The sequence below is a fragment of the Phaenicophaeus curvirostris genome, chromosome 8 (genome assembly GCF_032191515.1).
Source record: "Phaenicophaeus curvirostris isolate KB17595 chromosome 8, BPBGC_Pcur_1.0, whole genome shotgun sequence".
Lineage (NCBI taxonomy): Eukaryota > Metazoa > Chordata > Aves > Cuculiformes > Cuculidae > Phaenicophaeus > Phaenicophaeus curvirostris.
This window is the reverse complement of record NC_091399.1, coordinates 885,347-905,530: the sequence shown is the minus strand read 5'-3', so window position 1 is coordinate 905,530 and position 20,184 is coordinate 885,347. Positions and strand designations below refer to the sequence as shown.

Here is a 20,184-nt window from a genome sequence, read left to right as displayed (position 1 = left end):
CCTGGACTGCCTTTGTCAGCAAGAATGCCAGCCTGAGGGAGTTTAAGAGAGTGTCTGAAATGCAGCTTCAGGTTCTAGCTGCACAGATAACAGCACAAACATACACTGCTATAGTGACACAGTGATGGAAGAGTATTCTCTGCTCCTTGCAAAGCCCTGGAATCTGAAACTCAAAATCAAGAGACCCAAGATTTGATTCTGGGACTTGGACGGTTTCAGCACAAACTAGAGTTAAGTTTAACCTTACTTTCTCACCCATGCATAATGTATTTTATAATACATAATTGCAATGTGGAAAATCATCTACCAGAATTAAGTGAATCATTTTAAACAATCATATTACAGGGATTTCTACATTAATTCATTTCATATTTTATGGTCAACCTTAATTTCAACAATGAAATTGCTGACGGTAAATCAGACAGCGATGTGGAAAGTCCTTCCCCCATTTTTTTACTGAATATGGATGATAATTACTGGAAACAAAGTGGTATTCACACACCATGTGTTGGGCTACCAAGCAAACATGTACTTCTGTGGTTATACTGGATGTTAACATACTCTTGGAACATAGCCTTTTCTGATGCCTATGGCAGCACAGGATAAGTACCAAGAAAAGCCCATTTTAAGCATTCAGTTTCTCAGAGGAATAGTCAAGTGCAAAAGAACAGAAGTTTTTGACAAAACTTTTGCTCTGCTGAAGAAAATAGAAGCTTTTGTTCTGATTCCGGTGGAATCAGGAAAACATCCTAATGTGCTTGCACGTAATGATTCCCTATATATCAGCTTGTCACAACTTTTTAATCATTAAATATTACAAAGTTATATACAATTTTAAAGCCAAACATCATATTTTCACATGAAACAGCAGGAGATAAAAGAAGGAAATGGGTTTTAATCTGTGAAAACAGACTGAGACCCAGATCGTGTCCCCATTTAAGATTTTCTGTGGATGTCAGCAGAAATATGACCAAACTAAAAATATTTAAAAAATAAATCAACATTTCTTTCTTGTAATTTAAATAAAGTAATTCTAGATTTTTTTCCTATTTTAAAATACATATTATAGAAATGTATTTTTACAAATATCTAAAAAGAATAGTTTAAAATGTTTTACAAACAAGTTCTTATAACATATTAGCAAAATTATGTGAACTATACCTGTTATCGCTCAGATTTAACACTCTCAGCTTCTGCATCTGACCAATTTCATCAGGAAGAAATTCTAGCTTGTTAGAGCGCAGAGACATCACTGTTATATTTTTACAGCTTCCAATCTACAGGAATGAAAAAACAAAGATGTTAGAATACTTACTTTGATAAAATTTATTGTTGCTACCTTGTTATGTCTGGAGGTAGCAAACTGTGTTTTATACTACAATCAACAAAACCCAGAAAACACACTCTAAAATCAGAAAATTATACCCTCCCTTTGTCAGTAACACCAGGAACTAGGGTTATCTGCACTACTCCTCTGAGAGATACTCTCATCTTTACATGAGTTTATTAATTCACTGGTCTTACTATTTTACTATTGAATATGTTACAAAGATCTGGTCTTCCACACTGTGCAGACACAAGTGGTTTAACAGATATTTTGTCTGAGTAGGGGTGGAGTCTTGGGCCTACCACAAAACACTTCTATCTGTAATTTAAAAACAGTATCAGCTTCTCACTTCTCTGGGCAGTTCAGGAAGGAAATTCTCATCCACAGCCAACGTCCTCAGGTTATGAAGGTAGCCGATGGTAGAAGGTAAGGACTCCAACTCATTACAGCTGCAGTCAAATTCTTCTAATAAAGATAAACTGAAATTGTAAACATACTTGTTAGGTACTGTACAAGTACCAGATAATAAATATTAACAATCTAAAACCTTTGAAAGTTTTAAAGCATCACACTATTACAGGCATCGTGCCCCAAAGAAGAACCTTTATCACAGATTTCCCTAGGAGAAGTCTATAATAATATGATTTTAGGAACTATTAGGGATACTGTTAATCAATCTTATCCAGTAAGGCAGTTTAAGAAAGATCACTTAGTTCCCTTACATTATCATTCTTACTTTTTGTAGTGAGGAAGTAGTCCAAATATTTCAGACAGTGATCAGGGAATTCATTCTAAGCTCAAGAATCAAACCAAAACATTTATAATCTTAACATACATAGACAGATAACAGGTAAAGAAGTACTGCTTGTGAGAGGAAAGGGAAGGGAAGCAGAAATGACTCCAGGGTAGGTTCCAATTCATGCACTTGAAACTACTTCTAATACAGATCAGCAGTGAAAAAAGATTAACTTGGATCCAAACTCAGCAAAGCAACCTCAGCCTGTTGTAGTCAGATACAGCTTTTGTAGAAGTGCTTCCTTCTCACACATTGAGAAAGCTGGCTAAAAAAGGTATCTGTGTGGCAAGGACCAAAACAAAGCAGACCAAAGTAAGTAATCTGACATTAAAGTTCTCTCTTTTAAAAAACCAAAATTGTCTCCATTTTTGCCTTGCATCCCTTTTCCAAGATTGTTGCATTCTGTCAAACTATGAAAAGAAGAGAGACCTAGCCTTTCCTGCATGTAATCACATTTTCAGGGAAGAGGATGAAAATGAGACAAATGTCAGAAACTCCCCTGTTGAACTCAAGTCAAAGTTAGTCACAGCCCACAGGACCAGAGAGCAGCCCATACAGGGAGAGCACAGCTTCCTAGTGCAAGGAATTGGCATCCAGTACGTTCCTGCATTCTGTCATCCATGAGGGTTGTGAAATGAGTTGGAGGTTTTGTATTGAGCCCTAAGCAAAAGGGCCCACAACATAAAGCCACCTCATCTTCTGATTGCAGCTGGCACCCACGCGGAATGAAAGCCAAGGGAACGCCAAGAGAGCTGACCCAACACAGGGTGGTTGACAGCAGCTCAGCCTCCCCACCCACCAGCGCTGTGGGATGAAATGGCCCTCAGAGTAATTTTCTGCTCTTTGGGACCCTGTCCTAGCCAGTCATCCAGCCTTCAGGACTCTAAATTTGAGTGTTTTTCCTGAAGGCTGCAGGTGGTATCAGGCAACTCTGAAACGTCAGTCTGCCTTTGGTGATTCAGAACCAACAATGTGACCTTTGCTAATGCAAATAGCACAAACAGGAATAAATATGTAACACATTATATAGAAAGATACGTAAAAAATACATAAGTATCATATATCTATTATGCATACACACACATACATAAAAAAATATTCTGAAGAATTATCTACTGAATCTCTTAAAAAATTAGGCTGGATATAAAACCTCTTGAAATTAATGCTGTACTGCACTGCTCATTTAGCTCAGGGAACAAAAGGTTTGTGACCCATTACAAATACCATCATTCCCTGCTTCTGTTTTGCTTCACATGTACTACCTTTTTCTCTCAAGTGCTTTAATTAATAATAAGGTTAAATGGCAAGCAATTATTTCTTCCTCAATGTTTGTTGCCTCCCTCATCACTAATGAAGGGACTGGGTGCCCAGAAGATTGCTTGTTTTTTTCCAGATGTTTTGGTAGCTCTGATAAGAAACTTACTTCTGCTACCAACTGTGCTTCTTAGTATTCATAGAATGATAGAATAGTTTGGGTGGAATGGACCTTAAAGATCATCCAGTTCCAATCCCTCCACTGTGGGCAGGGACATCTTCCACTGGATCAGGTTGCTCAAAGCCTCAAAAAAGTCTTGATATGAGTCACAGCATCAGGACTGGGCCTTCACTTACCTTTACTCTAGTTTCTTAATTAAAAGAAGGTCTTTCAGCCTTCAGATTTTATGCAACGCGAAACCAGAAATAGCTATTCCTAACATGGAATTCTCAGAATTTTCGTCTAATTGCTGTATTTCAGTAGACTGAAAAGCCAAAGTGAGTCATACAGCCATTAGTGATAGAGGCATGGAACCTATCCAAAAGCTCTGCTAGGTCTGGTTACAGCTTTTCTTTAATACAACCTTTGTATCCATCACAGTTTACTTCAGACTAGATACAAAACAATTTCAGTAAAGGTAGAATTCAGGCATGTTTACCTCCTCCATACAGAATATGTGTTTGATAGAGCAAAGCCCAACTGGAAAGCTTGTTGAATTGCAAGATGCACACATTCTTCCTTTTACTGATGATAACAACCAGAAGAACTTGAAAACAGATAAGCTGATTAAGAACTACTATGTTTCCAATAGCAATCGGAAAATCTGATACTCTGAATTGCAATGGTGCAAGTTTCCCTGACAGGGAAGAATGATGTTATCAGAAAAGAGAATTTTATTTGAAAGGTGTTGTCTGACACAGGCATTCTCAGCTTCTTTCCTTCCTGATGTCATCAGCAGCAAACAAATGAAGATGGCCACAGTAAAAACAATAAAGTCAGTGTGAAACTATATTTTATCTCTATAACTACCACGCCTAAATACACATGCACTTCAAAAAGTGATTTTCATTGATCATGGATTGTGCATGAAAATAAATCTACAGTAAAAACTATAATTCTAACAATGCTAATTTAGCTGCAATATCATTAACCTTACCCTTGGGCTAAATTCAGATCATTCTTGGCAGGTTTAAAAAAAGGCAGACAAAAATCAGACCCGTGCCAGCTGTTCAGCTTAGCCCCCACTGAAATGACGCCATTCACAGTACACGTCCCAGCGTAAATGAGGAACAATTTTAGACAGATTAGTAGAGAGAGATTTATGGAGAGCGAAGACTGTAATGAATAAAACAGTAGTTCAGCCCATTCTAGTCCCATTTTAACCAGTAACAACCCTTCTCTCCCAACAGCCAGAGCACCCAGGTAACTGTCAAAGCAGCCTAAAGCCAAAGGGCTAGGTACACTAACTATTTGTCCAACATCAGGGAAAATGCTGACCCAAGAATCCAAGTTTACACTTCCTTTTGCAGCATTTGGTACTGTCAGCTATGGCATAAGCTAGATACACGCACTAACCACATCTCTAACACAATACACTGGCTTTACCGTTATCGATGTATTGGTCACAACTTCCCACCTCACCCCTTCCTGCTCACAAAGTGGGAGCAAGGGCATTTACTTAGGTCCTACAGGTACAATCTCCAGCCTTTGGCTGCGGTTTGGTACTTCATCAATGCGAATCCACTGATTTTATGTGGGATGTTTTTTTTAAGTTGGGTGCATAGTACCTTGCAGGGTCAAACTCTAAATGCTGCTTCCAGGCTTGCCCTTTGATCAAGACTCACAAAAATGAGGGTGGCAGTTCACTGTTAGCAACATCAACTCAGACAGCCTTGAAGTGCTCTATGTCTCATCATGAAATTGGTCCCTGGAGGGAGCAATCCCTCCTCCACATTGCTAATCGTTGTGTGACAACAATATACTCTGCAGTGGGTACCACGACTATCATTTAGGAGAAAGAAACCCACTAGGAAACTATCCAAACTGATGAGTCAGAGAAAGGAAGTTCATTTTGATGTGAGAGACACTGTCCTTATTAAATGAGAGAAAGTACTTAATTTAAAAATCACAAGCTCTCAAAAATAATGTATTAATATTAGGTGATGAGCTTACTGCTTTGCATATACACTGTTTAAAGCAGCAGGGCCACCTTTAAAAATATAATTAAGGCTCCATGACAAACAATACTGAAGGAATATTAGGTTAAAAAGAAGAGGTTTTCCCTTCAATTCAAACAATTCAATAAATAAGAAAGCACTTTCATGATAGATTTTAAAAATTGATCCCCAAAATTGCTAAAGATAAAGCTGGATATTATATCAACCATTTGGCAAAGTATCTAGCACAGTTTTGAGCCTTATAAGCCTCCACTGCTTACCAGAGTTTATCGCTACACAATATTTATAAGACTTCCCCTTCTGTGATTCATATAATCAGTCTCCATGAATATCACATAAATCTAAAGATACTACAATAAGTTCAGCATGGTAAGCCAAACATTAGTTTTCAATCCCTACAGCTGTAATAGTTCACAAATTTGGATTCTTTCTTCCTGACTGGCATACTGACAACTAAATTATTACTGAAATCATTATATCATATAATGGGTGCAGGAGTTGCAAAGCACTGGCTGTGCAGGTTAGAGGTTAGAGGTTATTTCTATTCTAGAGACCTCACTGTACTATCATATTTGTGGACAAGTCTAAATGAAGCCCTCTAGGCTTTAATTTCGGAAGGCTCAGAGTAGCTCTGGCTTAAATAAACTATTTCTAATGGAATTGTTTGTAGAGCTCCTGCTGAGGAGACAGGAAAGGCACAGAGTCTGAGTGCAGCTCTGCTTACAGATGCCCCTTTCCCACTGCTTCAGGCTGACAGCACAGGACTGGTATGAATGGTATAATCGTGTGTTCAGTTACACCAGAAAGACTCATTACTTAGCCTGAACTCTTTTTCTTCTGCATGAATACCACTGCTGGTGCAAGGAGGATGATGAAAACACTAGAGCTATAGCTGTAGAAAGCATTGAGGGATGAGATATTCTGATATATTTTTTCAAAATGTCAGTTTATACAGCATTTCAGAAGTAAATTATGTAGAGGAAGAGGCATCCTACGAAAATATCAATGTTAAAGATATTTCCTGCTAGAAAGGGATATGCATCGTGTGAAATAATATATATTCCATACTTAGAGACAGGCTTGCACCCACCCTCAATTTTACAATGAATTGCAGATTTCATTTAGCAATAATTCATTTAGCTCAAGACACACAGCAGCACAAGGCAGACTTCTGCACCAGTGATCATGTAATATCTGACAAAACAATAGCTAAAGGGCATCAGCAGCACTTTTCATAATAAGATTACTTATAGGATACTTTCATATTTTGATGTATGTGCCTATGAAATTGTCATGACTTTTTCATTTATAGTACTTCAATATTTTAAGAACCCTACATACACATGAGGTTTACAGACATTTTCTGTTCAGCATCAAGTACTGGCTGTTGCTATGGAAACAGAAGAATTCCCCCAAATACTTCTATGTCTTCTACTTTTGCTGCTCTAATCATCTAAATTGCAAGTGATTCACACAGAAAAATATCTTTGTTCTTTTTCTTGGAAAATGTGATACATTTAATCTTCTTATCACTTATGCCAATATAAGTCGACAGAAGTAACAGTGTTGCTCCAAATTTAAATGTTATAAGCTATGTTAGGCATACATTTTTAAATTATAATTCCGTACATCTTTGTCTCATTTTTTTACTTTAAAAAAACCCACTTTTCCCAAGTAGAAGAGGAACCATACTTTATTTGATGTTGAAAATCATGAGACTTATACTCACTTTCCAATTGCATTTGGCAGAATTGTAAGCTGGTTGTCATCTACTTTTAAAGTTGTAAGCCTTTTCAAGAGTCCTACAAAATAGGTAAGGAAGAAGAAATAGTAAAATATTTCACATTACTCCTTTGTACTTTCTGTAATCTCCCATATGCATAAACAAAGAATGATTTCTAACACTGAATAACTTTGATCTAGATTTTAGAAAATATCTCTATATAGGACAGTACACAGACACATTTTGTCCCATTGAAAATAGGTTTATCAGAAAGAAGCACTGATTCTGTGTTAAGCTGAGCTGCAAATAAAATATTAAATCTGTTATTAAGAATATCCTATCTGTGTAGGAAGAACAGTATTTATCTTATTTGTTAGCATTTCAACCAAATACTGAAATAGCATTTAAAAATTATTATTTGTAATTAATGTTGGGAGTAATATAAATTAATCACTAATATAGAAAAAAATGTTACACTGAATGTGTCATATCATGAAAGCTGAAGCAAATGAAAAGTATAATTAAAAGGGACACCAGAAACATTACTCATTTTAATTGAAGATGTTTTTGTTGAGAACTTTTTCAAAATCAACATGTTCCAACAAACATCTAGGTTTCAACAGAATTTTTTTAAGAGGAAAAAGTCCCACCAAAATGAAGTCAGCAAGCTCTCATCTGAAAATGCAGTATTACTATGATTGGTTTTGCTTTGCTTCTTTTAAATCTATTACCATTCAGTAACAGGAATTTGGAAATGAGAGCTGAATATATCTAATTGCAAGAATGTATAATTCAAAATGTAAACATTTATTTCTTCTGTACAGGAGCTAAATCCCCTCTAAGAATCACTCTGCATATGCCTATAAAAAAAACACACCAAGCAAAATCTCCAGATTTTATGGTGAGATGTAGAAGGCCAAAATGGAAAATAGCCGTAGAAGACACCTAGTAACACTCAGCTCAGTATTACTAGTGAGCACTGCATTTTGGAATCTTGACTGAGTTGATTTAAAATTAGGGAATTTAACCATTCCATGCTCAAAGGTGTGCACTTAGGAAAGGGAAAACGAAGATGATATAGCGGACTCATCAACTGGAAGAAGTGAAAGAGAAGAGAGATATCAAGTGTTTCCAAAGAAAATATATGGAATTGAGACTGAAATGAAATATCCAGATGTAGAGAGTGGTATACATCCGACCACTGAGCTTCTAGAATTTCTGCATACTCTAAACAATTCAGAAGTTCTACGCGTACTATATAGCTACATAAGGAAATGAATAGTTTGAACTATTTCTTGGTTTAATGTTCTCATAGGGAGAGTAGCAATTTCCTTCAGGAGTTTCACAGTGCTAACATAATCACTACTACACGTGTTTTCAAATTTAGATCAGATCAACTATATCTTGCTTTGTTTATTTTCTCTAAAATAGCAAATCAGAACAATAAAAACCTTCTAACCATGGATTTTTTCCCCGACTGTACAAAATGGTCTTCATGGACTATTCAGCCTGAGATGTTCCAAACTCCTTTGGAATTTAATGGCAGTTTGTGTTCTAATCTAATCATTAAAAAAAAACAACAAACCCACCAAGAAAAACCCCAACAACAAAAGAAATGAAATCCTCAGCTGAAAAAGATTACAAGAAATCCTAAGCTTTTCTCACCTATGGAGTCTGGCAATTGCTGCAACATGTTGGATGACAACAGGAGATCTTCCAGTCCTTCACATCCTGATATGTCCAAATCGACTGTTTCTATCCTGTTTTTTGACACATCCAGGTACACGAGCTGTTTTAACTTCCCTATAGACTTAATAGAACGTTACAAAGTGTTACTTGAAGAGACATACACTGCATGCCAGTTTCTAATTTTAATTAACAACAAAAAACAGCAATCAGGCTTATATTCAGTTATCTTAGCACTCTTTTCACAAGATGCATTTCAGCGACATAGTATCAATGGTAGTCTAACAGCCCTCCTCTTCAGAGAACTGCAACAGGAACTGCACCAAACTCAACAACACATATAAAACTAATTAATGTCTTCCAGATTCATTAAACCTGCTGCAAGTTTGAGTTCTCAGTTATATTTCTTCAGTATTTCTTCAGCTGGGCACAGATCCAAGGGAGGTCTGCTCACCACTGACATCCACTCCTGACAACAGTCCTTGTGGTCCCTGAGGGACACACAGGTAAAGCTTTCTGTGTTGAACTGATTCTCTGAATTTCACAAAATCTAAAACTAGACTTCATATATTCATAGTTCAATTACAAGCAGCTAATCCAAACAGTACACTTCTGTGAATACAGAGTTTAACTACAGCTGCAGCAGCAATGATCAATATGAGAGGGATTCTTCCCTAATTCCTTGGAAAATCTGTGTAGCAGATTGTAGAGTTTGAATCCTGTGGAAGCAATGTGCTTCTTGATCCACTATCACAACGTCACTACATTCTAGACGTGAACTTTCACCAAGAAAACCAACACAAAAGATGCTGTTGTTTTCCTTAAGCTACAACTTACAAGTGGAACAGCACAGAGGTATCACTGCTGGGTGTAAAGGAGCAGGATCTGTGACAGTGGCAGAGTCACATCAGAGCCCAGAAGACGACACAAAAAAGTGAGACAGGGCAGCACAATGCTGCATGGCTTATGCAGGAACTTCCTTTATGGACCTTGGGAAAGCCATAAGAATCTCTTGTGAAGGGTATGGGTTCTATAAAAGTTCACAGGAGTGACTTTTAAAATTATTTACATACACTTCTGGTGGTTATTTACTGTACACGTGAAAAAGGAAAATAGCTTTAGAAAGCTTCACCTACAGGGCCTTTCAAAACAATATGAACACAACTTGCTTTTCATCTCTTACCTGTCTGAGAACTGCTCTCTGTTTCTAAGGAGGCAGTTTCACGTTATGTTTAATCACATGTGAGTTGTTGTATAAAGGAAATATCTCCCTTTCACCCCAACTTTCGCCATTCTAGTCACATTAATAGTTGAATACAATCTATGCTTCTAGCACAGGCTACTTCTTTAAAAACTGAATTATAACACTGGAAACCTGACAAATCTTAAAATTAATTGCCAGTTGGTATTTCCTTTCTGTTCTTAAAAATAAAAATTTAAAGCTAATATTAACAGTTTCAAACCTCTTGTTTTGCAGAAGACTTTCCTAAAACACCATCTTGGGTCTACAACAACCAGATTCAGGAAACATGAATTATTCACTGAAAATAATTAGGCTCCTTGTGATTCTGTTTCACAATCTACTGAACGTCTTCAACTCTGAATACCCTCTCCAGTTATAAGCAGGACTGTTTGGCACACATTTTAGCTCTGGGTATGTTAACCAATTTACTTGTGAACAGAAAAAAAACAGGATATATATATATGTGTGTGTATATATATATAGTATATCTGATCCTTCTTCCACTTAGTTACACTGCAACAACAATGCAATATTTCGGTTCTTGATCTTCAGCTGGTTTCAGTATCAAGAAGTCGTTCCAACACCAGCTTCTTTTCACTAATCAAGCACACAAAAACTGGGCATTTGGATAGAGATGGAAAATAATCATTTTCTGTGAAAACACCCTGCTTAACGCAAAATAAAAATGCATGAATGTAATTATTTAAGACAAAGACAGTCATTGCTCAATGCAAAAAACTGAATTTTGATATGTTGCAAGCTGAAAGAGTAAGTGCTGCTGCTTCTTCCAACACCCAGCCATGTTTGTGCTAGATCTAGTTATAAGTTTTCCCTGCAGCAATGAAGAAGTTTATTTTGTGAAACACAGGATCTGTCACCTGTGGGATAAAATGCCAAGGACGGGGATCCCTTTCTCCAGTCATGATAAGTGTAGGTATTTTAGAGCAATCATCTGAAATAAATAAAAACTGAAAATTCAAGTTCTACCATGGGATAGCAACAACTCAGAAATAGCACTACCACATAGCCTCACCTTAATGTTTAAATTTAAAATATTTTTTGTTCCATTTCTACATGGAGTGCTTTCTAGAGAAATACATCTTCAACCCTCTGCCTCAGAATTGCTTTTGGCATAGTTGAATCTGTATGAACCATCTGCTACTTTTAAGTTTATTTAGATTACTTGATGTTTCCTCTTCCTTTTAAAAAGTCACATGAGTTTCTCTGCTTTCTAGTTTTCTGCCAGTTAATGCTTGGTGACTGAGAAGACAATAGGAAATAATTTCCCCTCATAACGAAAACTACACAAGGCTTAAATAAAATAGGCACATCCCCATTTAGATACTATGATGTAATAACTCGATGTCTAAAAGGATTTCATATGAATGGCTATGCTGAAACTTTTATTTTTTGATAATATTTAATGACTATATGAACTCAGAATATGTACCCATTCAAGAAAATGCACATGCATTTATTTACTGCAAGGTAAATAGTTCACTATATCACATAATAATTTGATTACATAAAATAGATGTTCATACCCCAGGTAGTACTTGCAGAGAATTGTTGTCCATCCACAGCTCCTTTAGATTTTGTATTTGTTCCAGAACCTCAGGCTGAGGAAAAGAATACAGTATTATGAACAGTTAAACAAATATTTTTTTTATTAAATCTAAACAAATATTTTCTTAAAAAAATAATCACTCTTCACCTTCATTTCCTTCTTTTTATCTCATCAGACTTTCAGATACTTAATGATGTGAACAGTATAATAATTTAATTTAATTTAACTACTGCTGCTCTTTTTCAAAATTTGTAAAATTTAAGAACCATTTGGAAAAGAAATGAATACAAAGAAGAACTCCTGAGAACTTCTTGCTCTAAACAGTCTACTGGCAGCACACAATTACTGAACAAGGCAAAGGAGAGAAGTGAGGATTGTGGAGCTTCAGAAACAACGCATTGAAAAGAAAGACCAAATCCCATCTTGCAACACAAGCTAAACTCTACCTTTTGTGTAATTTATAGTCTGAAAAACAGTTTAACAGAGGCATATTGTTGAACACTTTCCTGGAGACACCACATTTACGTACAATTTAATGTCTACAATTGTCATATTCAGTAGTTGTAATAGTGATATGCAATAATCAAGCCTTAAAATGACAATATTAAGCTTTCATCTAAGATTTTCCATTCTTTTCAACACTACAGGGTATTAGTGAGGCTGAAAAATAATTTATTGTTCAATTCAGTTGTGAAAACCAAGAATTACCAGGTCACAAATATTTCCATGCTTCAGCCTAAGCAGTACTTTTCTTCTTCATGAAGCACTATTTTCACAGGTAAACCAAGACTTTCAATTTGACTTAGCTCTGTAAAGCTGTAGAGACTTTTTTTCAAAATCTGCCCGGCACTGATATTAAATATTTCATTTGATTCTGATTAAATCAGACTCTATAATTTTTAAAATGTGTTTACTTTAAAGTACTACTTCACTGGAATTAATTCAACACAGCTAGAAACAAACATATCTGCCTAGCATCACAGGACCTTAAGAGAGACCTCTAATTGTCTCCCATGGTCCAAGTTCACTGGAACGTTGTTAAGTCTCATAAGAAATACGAATTTCCAGCTGCTCAGCTCCTAGGGTACATCACAGGAGAGTGTCTGGATGCGTCATTGGAGAAGACAGAACTGGCATATTTGGAAAGCTCAGTCCCTCATTTTTTCCATATCACCACATAATGTACTTCTACTAAATGATCTTTAGTCACTATTTTTAAGAGAATTTATTTTGCCTTGGCTAGTTCTATGGAAATTTTGTTGTCCTTCAATGGTTAAAAGCACTCCTAATTTCCAGGCTAAATTAATTAATGGTCATTTCATAGTATTAGTTCCTGTGATGATTAATGGTTCTTTATTCCTCCAGAGTGTTCACTGACTACAGCTATTAGAGATAATCATAATGTCCCCTCTCAGCTTTAATTTTCTTTTAAATGCCTTTCATTAGACTAGTGTCCTTCTCAAAGGCAACAGCCTACTCCTGTGTTGTACATACTACAGTCTGATTCAAAATTTCTTCAGCATGCCACAATTCAGATGAGCTCTCACTAACGTTTCGATAAGTGGCATTAAAAACTTATTTATCTGTTAGAAATGTTTCTGCTGGTGCGTTTATGGAGAACATTTTCATTTTCCACACAGACTGCCACAATTAGAACAGAACAGAACAGCTTTATTTCAGTTGGAAGGGATCTTCGAGCTGTCATCCAGTCCAACTGCCTGGCCAATTCAGGGCTGACCAAAACCAAAAGGACATTATTAAGGGCATTGTCCAAATTGCCTTGCTGGTGGCACCAGACTCTCAAAACTCTGCAGAGATCTACAGCAGCCTTCCCCATCATTTCAGGCAGAGGTACCACAATTGCTGCTTATCATTTGTTCAGTGCCACTTTTTGACACTTCAAAGACTGAGTTATTTCAGATCCTTGACCCATTTTTCCCAGAGACCCGTGACACAGAATAACTATCCCCTTCCCTGATTACACTGAATATGGCTGCTGTTCAGGAAGTGACAATTTCTATTTTAGGAACACACATCTATCTCATGATTTATATAATCTTGTTTCCGAAAAATGAATGAATAAAATTACTTCACTTCTGCACTACCTTTATTCCTAACCCCATGCCTATGGCTCCAGACTGTCTGTGTGAAGGGCATGGTCTCCCAGTGCAAAGGGAGGAACTTCAATAACCCAGAGAGGGACTGTCAAAGAAATTAAGAAGGAACTCAAATCAGATTTTCAGAATCCATGAAAACACAATCTTTTTATCATTTTTTCCCCAGGTGCTTTGATTTCAAACTAGTACCACTTTTCCTATTCATTTCTGCTGATTCATGCTGTTCCTTTGCCTTTTGGCCCATTATGCTTCAGGCACTTATTTCTAGTTCATACATTTTTGGACCAGATGTCTGAAAAATGAGTCAACTCAGGGAGTCTGGTCCTAATAGCAGGATGGAGCCACCAAATTCCTCATTTATCATTATCAGGAGACAGTATGCTACAATATAAAAACACAGAATGATGCTGAAGTAAGTTAAAACAAAGACCACAAAACCAACACATTCCCAAAAAAGATATACTGTGAATGCAGGAAGCATGCACATATTTCTTTTATCAAAATTCCAAATACCACTTCTGAAAATGTTACTCTATTTATCTTGCAAAAGATTTCCAGATTTCATTAAAAACCTGAGTTAAACCCATCTAGTCTCTCCTACACAGCAGTATAAATTAGTAAACATTAAGAAGGCTATAACCATAACCATAGAAGACAGTGCACTGTCTATAAACCAGATGTAGACTCTTTGCTACAGCTTGCTACTACGAGATGATGTTTCAAAATTTGTTTTAAGTGAAATTATCTTAATTTTAATTAAAGCTACAGGAAATATCACCCTTGTAAAATTATATGGCGTCAGTCAGCAACACAATTTTTACAGATTGTTTTTCTATGACACTGGAAAGGTGTTTCACATCACAGGGTTTAATAGTCACTGGGCAGGCTGTTGGTGGATATGGCACGCACAGAAATTTATCTTGCCATCAGTGCAATAGTGAGCATCACAGTAATAATTTGTTGTCCTAAAAAGGCACGGGCCCTCCCAAACAGCCCTAGTAGTGATGGGTCTCAAAAAGGATGAAGCAGCAGTTTTTCTAAGATTTGCTTCTCTTAACATATTTCCAGTTCCCGCACAATTAAGTCAACAAGCTGTCCTTAAAAACAGGCCAAATTTAAAACACAGTTGAAACACCCTCATTCTGATTCTAAAGGATGCCAGTATACCCAAAGGGAACAGCAACTTGATATTTTTTTTATACTGATACTAGAGAAAACTCCTCAAATCTATTAAATCTCAAGGAACCTAATTTTTACCTTAGAGGTGAATTAGGGACAGAAACTGCTTTTGGAATCCATCATCTACTGCTGCTAATATCAATTGCTAACATTTGCAGGATATAATGATAGATGCTAAGAAATTAATGCATAACTGGTTCCAGTATTTATATCGAGATTGACAATTCATCCCACACTGAAATATTCCAGCACTAGCAACCATCTCAGGGCAACAATCACCTGCAACCTTGATTTGAACCACAGAAGCCTGATGTAGATAAAGCATATTGTATTATCAACATTCAACTCATGAACTATGATCAGTCCTTAGTTCTACAAGGAAAAGTGACCACAGCCTGTGGCCACAATACAATAATGCCTTTTAAGTAAAAATGTAATGCCCTGAACACAGAGCAACCAGACTGTTTTTTACTGTGAAGGTGGTGAGACACTGGAACAGACTGTGCAGAGAAGTCATGAATGCCCTGGAGGTGTTTGAGGCCAAGCTGGATGAGGCTTTGAGCAACCTGATCCAGTGGAAGGCATCCCTGCCCATGGCAGAGGGGTTGGTCTTTAAGGCCCCTTGCAACACAAACTGTTCTATTGAAAAATGGTACATTTCTTACCAGCTCAGAGAATTCATTATTGCCCAGATCAAGTCTCTCCAGTTGAGTCAGTTTGTGCATCGACCTGTAAGAGATTAGGAGATATCCAAGATGATTTACTTGCAAAATGTTGGTCAAATTTTACTTAGATATAAATAAAGCTCAAATAATACTGTTACAGCAAATATAATTACATCAGACTTATGTTGATATAAATGAGAACAATCCGGTCCATCTTCAAAGCATGAGATAAAGTTCTTGAACTAAAAAGCTACCAACAATTATGTTAGTATAAAATAAACTTAAAGACTTGGTATAATTTTGCATAGTTGGCAAGGAAAATGACCCATGTTATATTTATAATCAATTGAATGTAATATAAATTCTGACATTTTTTTATACAGATTTATAAATTTGTTAACAACTTCTCTATAAGCCACTAGAAAGTGTTTGGGCTCTTCACTGCAAAAGCACAAAGTATGGTTTTTACCTCCCTAAATCTGTACCTGTACTGTACCTAACAGCCATACTAAAATACTATTGTGCCAAGGACCAGCATATGAATAGAGCTAAGCCTCGATGAAGCTTGGTTTGCATACTTGTGTTGGTCTGACAGAATGCACTGAGCTGATGGGGTCTCCTCCTCTTTGGGTTGTTGAATGGTTGACCTGAAACTTGGCTGCCACATGAGCGGTAAGTGCCACACCTGTACGCAGAGGTATTTAGTGACACTTGCTGCCTGCCAGTAGCTGATGAAAACTCTACCATTGTCAGCAGATACACAACAGAATACAGTTTTTTTGATTTAATGTCCAATCTGAGATCTGCTGCAAAGCACATCTAGGCAAATACACCTCCCTCTGTGCTATTCACAGCACAAGAGCCTGGCAAGGAGATGGTAGGATCCACGACACCAGAGGTGGATGGGAGCAATGTGTTGCACTGGGCTGCTGAGAGCCCTTCTTCTGGCAGTGGCTCCTCTGAGGGCAAGAAAGGCTTCAGACAGCCTCTGCTGCAAAAGAGCGTGAGCATGACAGCAAAACCAACCAGATCAGCTGATCCTTTCTCACAGCGATATAAAAGAAAGATAAGAACATATAAGAACATATTATAAGAAAGTGAACCAAAAGTTACTATTGACCATGCTTTATGCAGTGAAGGGCTTTAAATGAGGGATAATCTGGATTTATGTCTGTGACGTAACAGCAAAAAGGCACTTTTAATGCTTGGGCTCAAGTGACTGAAACAGTGAAATAAGAGGAAAAGCGAGAAATTGCTAAAAATTACATGATTAAATTTGCCACTTACTGAAGTCAATAGGATAAATCTCCCAGGTTTATCTCGGAATTTGTGCTGTGAGAAAAACTGGTTCTCTCAAGTACAGCTTAAACCGACAAAGGCACAGACCACAGTGTATGTAGGCTGACTGTTTAAAGCCTTTAAAATCTACCAACTGTGAATACAGGTCAAGTTTTTAAAAATACACAGAGTTTTAAAATCTATACTTAGAACATATGACAGCAGAAGCACCGACTCAAAGAAGTAATCCCAAAGCAGCAAAGATCTTTTCAAAATGAGAGGAAAATTGCTGAGCAGTTTGTGAACGTGAAGAACTGAGTGTGCTAGAAGGACGGCAGGACCATGTTTGCTTTAACTGGAACGGATGATCTACAGTTGTGTAGGGTACAACTTTGCTCATACTGGAAAAAATGAAGAATTTTCTAAAGCAAATTTACCATGTCATACACATGTACTACTTGTCACTTTAGGTCTTTCCAAAATGTTAGAATTTCATGTCTGTAAGAAATTGAGATTAGGAAGCTGTATTCAAAATTACTTTGTTTCTGTACTGCAGAACTTTTTAAGCCCTGACAGCCTAACATGCTCTAAACCCCATACTGGATTTTCATGGTCATAGTAGTGAAAAAAGAGGATAAATATAATTAAGCAAATTAGCATTAACTGCAACAGTCAGTTCCGAGGACTTCTAATGTAACCAGAGTTGATCCTAATCCAAAAATTAGCAGTCTTAACTGATGGGATATAAAATATCAACCATTTTATCTCTGCAATTTGTATCAGAAGGTAAACTGATTATCAAAGAAACTATGGATGAAAAATATAGACTTGTTTTAACATTCACATTATGGAAAAGTGAGGTTGTGATGGGGCTAGATAGAGAACACTACTGAACATATATTACAAGCAAATTACTTTTAGTTTTGGAATAAGAAAAAAATTCACAGAAATGCCATTCTTCAGTAGCAGTGAAGCATTTTTTTTCTAGACATACATCAGCAAAATCAAAAAGCATGTAGATCAATAAACATTCTGTTTAAGAAGTTCTATACTTTATTGGATTTCTTTAACTAAACCAAAACTTTGACTGACCTACTGTATTTCTTCATCATTCAGCATAACTTCAAGGAATGATTCTTACGGTCAGGTATTAAGGTCAGGCATCAGATGAGCTTCTGTACTTACAGAAATTTTTGCTCTGTACAGAGAACTTGTTAAATATACCTATGCCTCTTAGGTAGATAGTTCACCACTAAACCAACCAAATGATTCTTTTTGATGGAATCTGCTGTCTTTCATATTTAGGCTATTATCTTTCATCTCACATAATCTGCTGATTTTTCACACACAGAAAATTGAAGTTGTATAATGTAATAAATGCTAGTGCATTTACACAGCAGTTTTCGGAATACCAAGGTCAGAAAGCTCTTTGAAACTGAGGTTACCAGTACTGTGAAACACCCGAGTGCTACCAGTGCAGGAGATATTCCTGTATTACTGGTTCTTCTGGGTCTTTTGTGTTGGTGTATGTCTTTTTAACCTTTAAGACTTTCTAAGAAATTCTTCTAAGTGTTCACTTTTTTACTTGTTCATCACTGTTCTTTTTGTGTTCCATTTTTGCACAATCTGTTTCCTAACAAGTCTATGAACATAGCAAATACGTTATTTCTGATGATCATTTGGTGTTTCAGAAATATCTAGAAATAGTCACAGTTTCCTTTTAGAATTATTTCATCTTTCTATGCTGACTGTCACCCTAACACAGATTAATTCTCAATAACTTCACTTTTTTAATACTTTCTGATATTTTGCCTATTTCATACTCAAGTTCACGGTTGTACATGATTTTTTTAGTTTTCTTTTTCCTGTCCCACAACTATTCCATGTCTCCTTTCCAATGTATTTCCCAACTTATTTGATCAATTTTCAGAAATGTCTTCGAGACAAGAAAGCAACAGAGACTTTTTGCTTCTTTGATAAAAGGAATGGCTGCTGCCCGCACAGATCTAAAGGGGCAAGCACCTAAATTAAAATGAAGTAAAAAAAGTAACAACAAATATTATTGACTATAAGGCACAAAACAAGATACTGTACTTCAAGCCTAGAGTATGGAGGAGTTAAACTTGACAGTTCCAAACCAGTATTTACCAATATAGCTATGATCAGTCAAGACTGAGCCCACCAATTCTTAAACAGAAACTGACTTTCTATATACTCTACACAGACCTTTCCAGTAACAGAAGTCATGACTCATGCTCCCCACTTCCCAGCCTGCTTCTTAATGCATTTTTGGTTCTTACAGTATTCATTACATTGAATTATTCTTGCTACAAATCCCGAAGGAATATGAAAATAGTTTATCTTTTAATAGTGAAGCTTAGTATGCAAGAGTACCTAGAAGGCAGTGAGCCATTTAAGAAGCAGTAAACATTTCATCAGCACAGCACCTTGGCCAAAGTGGGCATTTCATGCTTTCCCCAAAGAATGCCACTTCATATTATAATCCCCATTAAATAATACTAACAACAACAACAACAATAATAATAATAAAAACAATAATATAATGTTTTTAACCTCTTTGATGCTCTAACTGCACTTTACTTCTCTTTAGAAAAGTCTTGCAAAAGTTGGCTGACACTTTACACATCCAGACAAAAGCTAAGTTTAATACACAAAGCTACAACACACTCACGTCAGCTCATTTACATCCACTTTGTCTTTAAATAACATGGACATCCCTGAAAATGTTTATGTCTAACTTACTCCTCCTGAAACTTTCATCGGTGTGTCTCAAGTGATCTGTTATTAATCTAGTTTAGATTTCTGACATTTAGATACAAGTTGTAAATATTGTAAACAAAATTTTAAATTAATTAAACCCAATGGAGTAAGTAATTACATTTTTCATTGCACACTTGATGACTATGGACACTCTCATTACCATACAGAACCTCATTAGCTTTATGAGAATTTACACGTGCGAGCTCCCCCTGCTAGGAAGCACCTGCAAGACTGGACTCGGAGTTTTTGGAAAATGATTATTACAATAACCACAATTTACCAGTTTCCATTTTGGAAAGCAAAGTGTTTTGGCTTAAAAGAGATCAGTTGGGCCTCTCCGCAGAGCAGCCCTGTGTCAGCCCTGCAGGGCACATCCTCTCTGCCTGAATG

General features: G+C 36.6%; 1 protein-coding gene across 5 annotated transcripts in view; it reads right to left on the bottom strand.

The window, feature by feature from the left end:
- Positions 1 to 20,184, bottom strand: part of LOC138723162 (leucine-rich repeat-containing protein 7-like) — a 175,350-nt gene that overhangs the window by 49,842 nt on the left and 105,324 nt on the right. For all 5 annotated transcript variants that reach the window (XM_069862062.1, XM_069862063.1, XM_069862060.1 and 2 more), the window contains exons 7-12: positions 15,736 to 15,799; positions 11,752 to 11,826; positions 8,944 to 9,088; positions 7,285 to 7,357; positions 1,677 to 1,806; positions 1,162 to 1,277 (exon numbers count right to left, since the gene is read on the bottom strand). In XM_069862062.1, the coding sequence (XP_069718163.1) occupies positions 1,162 to 1,277; positions 1,677 to 1,806; positions 7,285 to 7,357; positions 8,944 to 9,088; positions 11,752 to 11,826; positions 15,736 to 15,799 (603 nt within the window). The remainder of the gene's footprint in view (positions 1 to 1,161; positions 1,278 to 1,676; positions 1,807 to 7,284; positions 7,358 to 8,943; positions 9,089 to 11,751; positions 11,827 to 15,735; positions 15,800 to 20,184) is intronic.